A 12,125-nucleotide genomic window follows, 5' to 3' on the forward strand; every position below is an offset into this window, starting at 1 on the left:
TTCATTAAAAGCATAAGGACAAGTTAACAGGGCAACGGGCATATCAAGGGCTTAAAGCGCAGCTCTTTACTGGATATATACTCATACTCCTGTACATGAACCAAATAATAAACTTTTATTTACTTCATACATGTAGGTCTCATCATTCTTGATCTAGTTCTGGTAAGAGGTAGCTGTAAATTCTAGGGGATATATGACACATTCACTCAGCCAAAATGGACCAATGTGATAGATTTCACTTGGACAGCCAATCTTACAAAGTTCTAATGCTGGTGCTATATTCTTATGGATCTGTATAAGTCTCTGTTGCTCGTCATCTTCTTCACCTGTCTTTGAACATTTCTTAGTCTCTGTTGCTCTTGTCACCTTTTTCATCTGTCCTTGAACACTTCTTATTACATGTAAACATATACAAAAAGGATACCTGACCAGTTCAGATACTCAAATAGACTTGTTCGTCAGAAATCATAAACACTATGCTGTATCGCTATGGGTTATGGGGATGAGTAAAGTTATTATCTATTTCACTTTTGTACTGATTATCAATACTATTTGAAAAATATCTGACATAACATACAGTAACTGAGATATAATTAACCATTTCCTCCCTTGTCTTATCTGCTCCCATGATATATAACTGATTTTTCTCATCTATAAATTTCATCAGAATTTTTAGATTCAGAATTGAGAAATAAACGATAAGATTTTTATAGAACTTAATCTACATTTGAAGGGAGTTTATAGGTGTGAAGTTAGAAATAGAGCCCAACCATCTAAGTTGGTTTGGAAGATAAAGTTCTCTTTTTGATTAGTTTTGTGTTTATAATCTTTTGTAGTTAAAACTGCAAAAAATCAAAAGGAAACAATTTGAACCTATTAAACAATGGAGAGTCTCTGTTGGATGAGTGAACACATTTGTAGTTTCTGATGTATTGTGTATTTAGGACTCTTTGTATGGATTTTTGAAGTGATCTCTGTTGTAAATGTTAGATTTTGGTTTGATAGGCTTTGTGATGTGATGTGTGTTATTTTAATTAGATAGTCCATTAACTCTGTATTCTTGTTTTCTCTCTGTGACATGATTGTCCCATTGAGGTTGCTCGTTGATTTTTGATTATGAACATTTATGATAGTTTTGTGATTGAACATCCAGTGAATGTCTGAAATGTTTACATAGGCAATTGAGTAATATTCTGTTTTATTATCTCTTCTGATAAGACTCTAGCTGTTGGCATTGGTTGGCATTGGTAAATTAATATGCCAACTGTAGACCTATACTTATCTTTACATCTTGTGTCATTCTACCTTGGGCCAGTTAAATAAGAGCCTTTGGTACTCCATTAATCCATTGGCTAACATCTTGTGCTATGATGTCCTATCACTAGTGTACATGTCAAAGGTTGTGTGTCTATCTCTCAGTATCATTATATTTCTTGAGTATAATTTCCAAATGGAATCTTGATAAGGCAAAGAAACAGAGGAAATGAAAAAGAAAGAATGTTTATGAAGCTTTTAAAATGAATGGCCATTATGGGATTCATTTGTTTTGTTGGTATGAACTTCATTCTGTATCAGTAGTACAATAGATTGATATTTGGATATATAATGTAGGTGGTCTAAGCCACCAAATTTGTCTGAATTAAATTAGGGTTGACATTTACTTCAATCAAATTCAAAGTAGTGCATTGTATTCCTTATCCTAAGGCTGATCAGTAATTGTTTTATTGACTAGTTAACTGTAAGTACCAACTAAATAAACAACATAGTGAAAAAAAGATTAGTTACACAATGTATTTTTCTAAATATTAGAATACTGTCTATTAACTTAAAGTTAACAGAGATTTGTATTTCATCATGGTCTCCGATTATTGGACAACAGTTTTGCTATGTCTTGAAGCTAACATTTCTGATAGATCAGAGGTATTAATTTGGTTTAACATTGGAAAGTTTTAAACAAATAACAACTAGTTTTTAACATTTTCTCTTTAGGTACATTGGTTAGAACAGCAGGTTGTGAAAAAAAGAGTGAAAAGAGATCTGTATTATTCTGACTCCAATTCACCAAAGTCCATAGAATTCAATGATCCAAAATGGTCAAGGATGTGGTACTTGGTAAGTTTCTGTTATTAAAATATAATTCAAAGGAAGTGATTAGGTTTATTTGTTGCCAGACATGGTTTTCAGTCTGTGCTATGATCTTTAGATAGTTGTAATTATGAAGTCCTCAGATTTTAATTTTGGTTTGAAGTTTGTAAATGAACTTTTTTGCTCTCTTGGTAAATAAAAGGAAGAAATGTGTATTAGTTTTTTGATGAAACTGCACAGTTCAGTATTGTGGTATTATTTAATCCTTATAAAAACCACACACAATCAATGCAGTTTAGTAAGTATTGGGTTTGCCACTTTAGATGTTGAACATCCTATAGTAATTACTTTGTTCATAAAGTTGTACCTGTAACTAGAATACCAAGCATCATCTTCAAGACTAACGATATATATCAAGATAACCAGAATAGGTTTCAGACAGGCCTGCAGAAATGGGTCTGGGAAGTCATTATATAATGAAAGTAGCTTTTAAATTGAAATTATGTTGCCGTAACAAAGTTTTGTGACTTATATATTATTGTTTTTGCTTTTTCTTCTTTTGAACGTAAATATGACCAAGGGATTACTCAGAGACTGTTTATTGATTCATACCAAACAGCTAAAAAATCAAGCATGCTGAGGGGGTGTGGATGCAATTTCGAAATTTCAAAATGGCCATTAAACCAAAAAAGAAAAAAAAAATCCATATAATTAGTGGAACTATTTAGTTGTATGAAAATAACTCAAATATCATTTCTTGACTTGCTTCCATCACAGTCATAAAGAATTTTTTTATAAGGATGCCATTTTTTTTCAAAATGTCCTATATAATCGGCAAAGTTTAAACATTGTTTGATTTTGATGAAAATAGATTTAAAGGGTAAATATTAATTTCTAAATTCAATGGTGGCTTCATTATTTGGCTGCATTTGACTATTTGCAGGTTTTGGCGACAATTGTGTTTTGCTTGCAAACACAGCATCACTTGTTAAAATTGAATTTTGCAGCTCATAGACAAAGTAAAAAAAAATCAACAGGAATTATTTACAGTATCTATAGACTATATTCCTTAAACTCAATTACTTTTTTTTTAAAATGGGCAAGCGTTGTACCCTATTCTTGTTATCAGTGTGATGTCGCAGGAAATATTGTTGAAGTGGCCGCCATATTGTCAAGGTGTAGCAACACTATGTTTTGATAGGCCCTTTAAGCTATTGTCCCTTTTTGCAATGACTTTACAAACATAATAAATGTAAGTGCAGTGCCTGGTTGTAGGTTGTCATATTACCACTATTTAGTAGTGAGGTGAACCTTGCATCAGTTTAGCAGTTGGGATTGACGTCCAAAACAATAAACATGAATATTAAGGGCAGGAATGTCTGCTACATTTATGTGCCTTTTCAAAGGCTTTGTCAGGGTCATGGTTTGCATGCCCTTTGTCAAGTTCATGGTATTTCTGTTACATTTGTGTGCCCTTTGTCGGGTCAGTGTGTCTGCTACATTGGTGTGCCCTTTATCAGCGATTTTGAAATAAATACACTGTATGTATGTTTTTCAGCTTCAGGTGTGTCTAGATTCATACTAAAATCTATGATCTAATTTTAAGTATGGAAATCATTGAGTATTCATTATCATTTGATATAGACCAAACTTTTGAAGAATATATGTATTGTGTTTAATCTAGTGCACACCATTGCAGCATTTTTGTAATTTTTGCCATTTGTGCACTATAAAAATGGTTATCTAGGCCATTTGGACACACTGTAATGAATTTATTTAGTTTCAGAAAAGCCTTTGTCTGAGTAAGAGCCGTTAGATCCCTAAATGATTTTTTTGTGTGTCTAATTCCAAAGTCATTCAGTCTTTCAGAATTATGTCAAAGATCCCTTTAAATTTTGCTTTCGTGGGGAAGATAAAAATTACCTCAAAGTAAATCACAGTCCAAAGGAGTGCAGCATGACGATATGACATAATGAATTGTTTATTCTTTGAGCATATAAACTAAAAAAAAAGTATTTTTATTGCTTTGTGTACAAATTTCAAGACTTATTTCCTTGAAAGACCTTGTCAAATCTTCTGACTTTCATCATTCTGGTTTCGATTATATATGTATGGGATTGAATTTAAGATTTTTTTTCACTGGCTTTTAGCAAGCACTTGCTAAATCTAAGTTTCTAGTGTTATTTGTGAACTAACTTATGATACATATAGAATTCCATAAGCAAATTTTAGCTAATGGAAATAATATCTACTAGCAAAATTGAATTTTAACTTGCATTTAGTTTTTCTCCTTAAATTTGATCCCTGGTTATTAAACTTTGACATTGTAGGGACACTTACAGTTAAACAACTTCTTGCCAAAAGCTCACCATAGAAATATGTATTCGGTTCATTCTCTGGTTACATCAAATGTGTGGGCAGTCAAACCCTTGATAGGTATTGTCTTTTATAATGAAGAAACTTATTAACTAATTAGTTGCAAGGAGAGAGTCTTCCCTGTTGGTTAATTGGACTACAATGTAAGATAAATATTTATGATCCAGATGTACTTGAGATTTGCATTATATTATGTATAAACATGAAAATATGATATCTTAATAGTAGTTGCTTGTTTTTTTTTATAATTCAAGAGGTACTATACCTTTAGATAGTAGTTTGATTGGTAAAGGAATGATGCACCATTTTGTTAGGTTTCGACTACCATGATTTATTGTCAAATACCTTTTCATTTTCTTCATCTAGACTGCTCTCTAACCATTTTTATGTGCACATACACCTTTAAGATACTCACTAAAATAATGAAAATATCCCAGTGTTCTTATTTTGAAAGATATAATTATGCTTGTACCAGTAGCAAAATAATCCTAAGTTATGTCAGACATTTATATCCCAGCACTGAAGGAGAGGTACAGTGTATATTGTTTTACCTTTGTTTGTGTGTAGGTCTGTTTCTTACACTTTTTTGTTTTCTTTGTAGTCTTGGTATTTTGTCACAAGCTTTGTAAAGGTGTGCCATATTGTACTGATTTTAAGCTTGGACAAAAACAACTTTCATGACTGTTTAAATCACATACTGTAGATAGGTTGCAGTGATATCACTAGTGGGCATTGGCTCACAGTTTTCTTCTTTATATAGTCTTAGTATAAATTGGTGTGTATAATTTAGTATAAATTTAAATCAGTGGAAAATTGTAGTAAAGACAAGGAACACATAAATGTCAGTATGAAGCTTTACATTGGATTCCGAAACTTTGTGAAGTTTTTAAGTAAAAAATGATACGAAAATGACAACAGTTTTTTGTCTGCTTTATATTTTATTGTCTTTTCACATTTAAAAAAGAAAATATCAAAAAAATTAGTTTGAACATATAATATTATTGAGGCGTTACTGATTTTCTTCATAAGAAGATTAATTCCTTATTAACTTCAAAGACAGGACAGAATGTCATGTGAAACTTTCCTATTTTAAATTTCAAATTTGTATTACATCAAATATTTTATTTAGAATTGAGACAAATAATCCATCTTGAAACTTTGGTCAAAAAGCAAATATTATGTCTGACTGATTTTGAAAAAATATACATGCATCTGAAGCTGGGTCATGTTGAAAAGAAGTAGCCTAGAACCATTTTAAAACCTGTTTAGGCTGTGACCTGAGTCATTGGTTGTAATTCTGAAGTACTATTATTGAAATTAGCAGCTGGTTCCCACCAGCCCTGTTAAGTCTCTATTGTTTTGGCTATGATCTCTGGAGTGCATCAACCCTGTCAAGTCTAAAAAGTTCAGTGTCCTGCCAATCCTATTTTGGGATACTTTATTTTGGTATTTAGTTTGCATGATGATTTGCTTCAGTTTGGTGTAGATTCTTATAAAATGTAATGAATACAGATAAAATTAAAATAGTTACTAAAACCATTTGATGAAGATAAAATCAGATGACCTGTTACAATGCTACATGCTGGCAGGAGTAGGTTCATAAAGTACCCTGACGTCAAATGTTTGATAACATTAAAACATCTAGGAAGTTTTCTATTACTGATGAGGGCCTCAGCAGAGTAATGGTATTTTTACAACTTTGATGAAATATCAATATTACATGCAGATTGATGGTATAAATATTGATGAAAGCTACTGAAAGCTTCAAATTTCGTAATCATTTTTATGAGAAAAGGTATTATTTCTTCTCTGTAGCCTGATATAACAGTGCACATCTGCTTGTTAATGAAATAAGGTAATTTAAAGAAGAAGCATTTTTGCATAGCAGGGGTTAATGAACAGTTAACCTTTTGGTGAATATAAACAAGTGTAATTTGTGTCTGGGTAGAGGTATTGATTAAAGATTCCTTTAGATTTGATGTTCTGAAAAGTGGACAGAAAATAAAAATCTCTTAAGAGCCTGATTGTAGTAAACATTTACTTAAAGTAACTTAAAAATAGTTAAATTCATACAAGAAAAATGTCAGTAAATTTAAGTATATTTGTGAACCTAAACAGTAATGGAAATATGTTTATCAAGGTAAGGTACATGAAAATGTATTGAACAATCCCAAGCCTCTGTTTAATAAAATCATATGGAAGGTCATCTTTCTTAAGTAGGCTCTAGGACAAGGCAATAACATGATTATTATGGTTATTTTGGCCATGAATGAGCTGTATTTACTGCCTCTGATAAAGTCTTCCTATATGTCCATAAAATAAAGATATATATTGATCATTCTCTTAAAATAACTAGCTTGGAAATATTTACTTCTCAACCTCTCTTCTGGCTTTTGAGAGTTAAGTACACTTTTCACTTCATTTAGTGGAGTTATGATACTTTAGCCTTCAATTTGTCTTGTATTTGTGGATTATATACCATGAAGACATAAGGTTTCTTTATTTTGTCTTTTTCTTCATGTTATGTTTTTTTTTATTTTAGGGGTTAATTTACAGGTCAGTCCAAGTGCCATAAAATCATGCAGTTGGGTTGTTATAATGCAATTAAATTAGATTTGAAATTTGAAACAAATTATTACACTTCATTATAGTACATGTATTAGTGAAATTTTGATGATTCCACTTAATTTGTCAAAATCTGTAAATATTGGTCAACTTGACTGCTAAAATAGTAGCTATTTCCACCATATGTTGGCCTGTGTTTATTTCATATTACTGGTGCGTTATATTTCACAGGGATGGAACCTGTGACACTATAGATGTTGTCATACAAATTCAAAATTTTCTGCTTTCTTTTTAACCTTAATTTGACTTGTATCACACTGGTGGTTTGGTTAATAGAATTAATAACCCCATTAGGTGGGGATATACTATTTTACCCTTTCATGTCCATCTCTCTGACACTTTTTTTAGTAACAGTTTTCTCAGTTACTTTTTGTCATGGCTACTTTTTTTATTTTAAACTTGTGTAACAACAATTTCCAGTTTGACAAGTCTGTGAAATATTTGGACCATAAACTTAAATTGGGGTGCAGTGATACCACTAGCGGTATCGGCTCACATTTAATGTTTAACTTCTTTGGGCAAGATTGGTGATCCAGTACATCCTTACTGTGGTTGGCTGATTCTCTCTAATTCTTTGGGCAAGTTTGGTTATCCATTACAACCTTACAGTGGTTGGCTGATTCTCTCTTAATTCTTTAGGCAAGTTTGGTGATCCAGTACATCCTTACTGTGGTTGGCTGATTCTCTTTAATTCATTGGGCAAGTTTGGTTATCCATTACAACCTTACTGTGGTTGGCTGATTCTCTTGAATTCTTTGGGCAAGTTTGGTTATTCATTACATCCTTACTGTGGTTGGCTGATTCTCTCTTAATTCTTTGGGCAAGTTTGGTTATCCATTACAACCTTACTGTGGTTGGCTGATTCTCTCTAATTCTTTGGGCAAGTTTGATTATCCATTACAACCTTACTGTGGTTGGCTGATTCTCTCTAATTCTTTGGGCAAGTTTTGTTATCCATTACATCCTTACTGTGGTTGACTGATTCTCTCTAATTCTTTGGGCAAATTTGGTTATCCATATTACAACCTTGCTGCGGTTGGCTGATTCTCTTTAATTCTTTGGGCAAGTTTGGTTATTCTGTATTTAATCTTACTGTACAAAATGTAGTTAGCATCATGATAGTTTACAAGTGCTTATTAATTATATTGTGTGTTTACCGATCCAAAGTCTTGGACACCTTTGTTTTAATTTGGAACAATCCTTAAATGCCATTAAAATCTTCAGATTGAATGTGGTTAGCTTGATTTTTGATTGGTTTGAGATTCTGGCCAATAGTGAATCATTATTTTTGTCCCTTTTTGTTTTGGCCAGAAGTGGAATGTTTTCAAAACTATTAATTTTTTTTCTTCTTCGAATCAAATCTATTTTATAATTTCCCTGCCATATTCATTCTTCAGAGTTTCAGTATATTCACAAGTCACTTGATTGGTAATATATTTGTTCTGTCAACCACAAAAGAGTTTTAAGAGTTTAGAATAGGTTGGAATACTATAGATTAAAACACTAAGAAGAATGCCAGCTTGTCAGTGTTGATATTGCTGGAACATTTCACATTAAGAAAGAACTTTTAAATAAAAAGCAACTAACAATGTACCACTAAATCAATAGAAATATAACAAACAGCATTGCCCTTGATTCTAAAGGGAATTACAAATCAATATGGCACTTTTATATCAAACTATCGATATTGTTTGCTTCCCTACAATCATGGTTTTACATTGGTTCTGGACATTAAAAGCTTAATACTTGGAAAACCCAGAAAACCAATAATTAAGTTATGTATCTAGACAGAAGAGTAGAGGGTTAATTAGAGTAAACCTTGTTATTATTCTTAAGCTTTACTCATTGTAATTTAGACTTGTGTCAGAAACAGAATGTCAGGTGGTCATTTATATCAATTACTCTTAAAAGGAAGCTGAAATAGTTGAGTTGGATAATTGTAATCAATGGGGATGCACAGAACCCTTTTTGGACTTTGACAAATTGATTTTAAAATTAAATGGTTTTAAGTACTTCTCCGTCTGAGAATGGGGCAAAATGTATATAAGGTGTGGCACATGAAGGAAAAAAATGCAGAGGTTTTATTGCATTAACCAATTAATTATACCTGATAACCACCAGAAATAACCATCAAAGTGGTCGTAAAATTTGCCTTTTTAAGATATTGATAGGTCAAATTCAGTTCAAATTCACTATGGAAAAATGGCGGGAAAATTTTCACACACTCTTTCCCTATGAAAGCAGTCAGAAAATATCTATGTCACAGATGCTTCAGCATAAACTTAAAAAGCTTTTTGGTTGTTTTCTGGATGTGCTGAATATATTTTTGGCAAAAATGACTAACTAGGGGAAAATGATGTGCAACCCATTGCCTGATTCTTACACAAAATAATACTTAAGAGGAATGCCCTGACATCAATGCAGTTTCATGTAAAATTGATTCTATGACACCATTCAAAGAGACAACTTTTAGGAATAAAAAATCCTATTTGCACCACATGATATTCTGACTTATTTTGTAGAAAATACCTTGACTGTTTTGAAGGGGGTCATGTCACTCACATGTTAATTTTGAATGAATGAAGAATTTGTTCAGACTTACAAATAAAAAAAATTAAATTGATATATATTTTCTGCTTACACTAGTTACAGTAGGTTTGAATTGATCTTATATTTACCAGGGACTGACAGTTATATATTGATTGTTGGATTTCCACTATGTAGAAAAAGTCATTATTAGAAGGTTGTATGCTGTAAGGGTTGTCAAATGTCTTTGGTTTCTGTGTTTTTTTTTTCACTTGGTAATTCATGGTCAGCTAATAAAAAGTTAGATGCTCATTTGAATTATAGATTAAATGTTTAACATTTGTTATGAAAGAAGGAAAATAATTATAAAATTATACTCTCTCTCTCTCTCTCTCTCCCCCCCTCTCTCTCTCTCTCTCTCTCTCTCTCTCTCTCTCTCATTTGCTCTTACTCTACCTGAACATAATGGAGAATTACTTATGACCCCCTTAATGCTTAAAGATATCGAAGAGATTTAAGAGAAGTGCTAACTAAAACCTTTGGCAGAATATCATTTATTAAGGTCAGTGTTATCTGTTAATACAATTTCCAGTTGGTATTTCAGAAGTGCTCTCTGGAGTTATCATTAAACCTTTCTGCATGAATTATTTCCCCTTATCTCTATAGGGTAAAGCAAACAATGTTTTCCCTCCTATCTATTTATTCTGGTTATTAGGCAGTTCTGCTATATGCTGAAAATTAATGTGCCTTTTATATTTTGCCTTGCTTGTAATATCTGAGAAATGGTTTAATGTAAATGGAATCCAGTGATTGAGGATTTGCTTAAAGGCTCAACTAATCACATGAAATATGCAACAAAAAGTCAATATCAAGTTGCTATCAGAAAATGATTTCAGTGGAAGTTGATTGTGGTTCATGATACCATTTACTTATCACTCTTGTTGAAAATTAAATTTCCATGTCACATAAGTTTCTGATTCTATGAGTTTGTAGGTACAATTAATCCTCAATAAATTCATGTATCACAATTAATGGCAATGATTTGTTTGTAAAGTCAAGTAAAACAATAAATTTTTATCAGTAGCATAAAACCATAGAAACGTTCCATTAGGAATTTTAAAGCAACCATTTACTGATAAAAGGAATAAGATGTTTCTGACAGTGAGCTTACCTTGGTAGTATCTGGCTCAATTTATATAAACCATGATAAAAGTTATAATCATAAATAAAATTACATTATATTAATTCTTCTTTTTGGGTCTTTCTGTTGAAACTTGCAGAAATGAAGAGAAGAAACTCAGAATCCACAATAATGTGATCTGATGGCATTTGAACCCTGCATTAGTGAAAACAATTGTAGAGAAAGATAGAATCCCGTGTACTATTTTTTCCAAATTGAATTAGGGTTGTTCTATCAACACAAGTCTCCAATAAAAGTTAGTTTTTAAACAGCTCCTGAACTGTGAGATTGAATGTCCTGACCATAGAAGGCCTGTCTTATGTTAACACTTGGATTAACCAACAGTTGACTAGTCATTTCGCATCTTATGCATGCATGTTTTTATTTTTGTTTTCATAAAAAGACAGATTCCTGAAATTAAGACATGTTTCCAAGCAACCGCATCGATTACATGTGATAATAAAGATGATGCAGAAATAAGTCTATTAAATCTTGAATATTTGATGGATTTATAAGATAAGCAGCATCTCCAAGGTTTTTCTCTTTGAGTTTTATTTGCAAAACAACTGACTTTTCATCTAGTGATGATACCATGTTGATCAGAAATTTTAGAACCTGAAGACTCAATCTTTAAAATCAGTTTTCTATAAAGATTTTATTCTGTGCAATTAAATTTTCTATCATAGGCTTATGTGGGTGGTTCTTTCGAAGTTTTTCATTGTTACTATCAATTTTCTTTTTCTAGATGGCATCTTTGAGTTTTTTTTATTATTGTTTTATTTGTGTCTGATTTTATCTTGATAGCTGTATTTTTTACCCAAATTCTGTGATGCTTTGGGTTATGTTTAATGGTTGTGTTTCTGAAGAAATAGAGATCTTGGTTTAGTTTGTGTTTCTGAAGAAATAGAGATCTTGGTTTAGTTTGTGTTTCTGAAGAAATAGAGATCTTGGTTTAGTTTGTGTTTCTGAAGAAATAGAGATGTGGATTTAGTTTGTGTTTCTGAAGAAATAGAGATGTGGGTTTAGTTTTTGTTTCTGAAGAAATAGAGGTGTGGGTTTAGTTTTTATTTCTGAGAAATTAGAGGGCAGAGCACCTAGCCCCCAGCTAGGTTTCTGATCACTATTTATTCGCCTTTTACGACAAGCTTAGCTTGGCTGCAGGCCTACTCTTTTGACACCCGGACCTGCACGGGGCTCCTGAAGAATTAGAGATCTGGGTCTAGTTTGTGTTTCTGAAAAGATTTCATTGATCTTTTTAAGCCTACATGACCTTTTTGTAATGTTCTTCTACAGTATGTGTATATGGATATTTTCTGTAATTCTTGAATTTCCT

At 32.0% G+C, this 12,125-nt stretch overlaps 1 protein-coding gene across 2 annotated transcripts in view; it reads left to right on the forward strand.

Moving 5' to 3' along the window:
• Positions 1 to 12,125, forward strand: part of LOC148622918 (furin-like protease kpc-1) — a 65,522-nt gene that overhangs the window by 9,578 nt on the left and 43,819 nt on the right. For both annotated transcript variants that reach the window (XM_088573265.1, XM_088573266.1), the window contains exon 3: positions 1,990 to 2,112. In XM_088573265.1, coding sequence (XP_088429391.1) covers positions 1,990 to 2,112 — 123 coding nt within the window. The remainder of the gene's footprint in view (positions 1 to 1,989; positions 2,113 to 12,125) is intronic.

The sequence above is a fragment of the Perna viridis genome, chromosome 3 (genome assembly GCF_037379345.1).
Source record: "Perna viridis isolate PV_CMFRI_1.1 ecotype Kerala chromosome 3, ASM3737934v1, whole genome shotgun sequence".
NCBI lineage: Eukaryota > Metazoa > Mollusca > Bivalvia > Mytilida > Mytilidae > Perna > Perna viridis.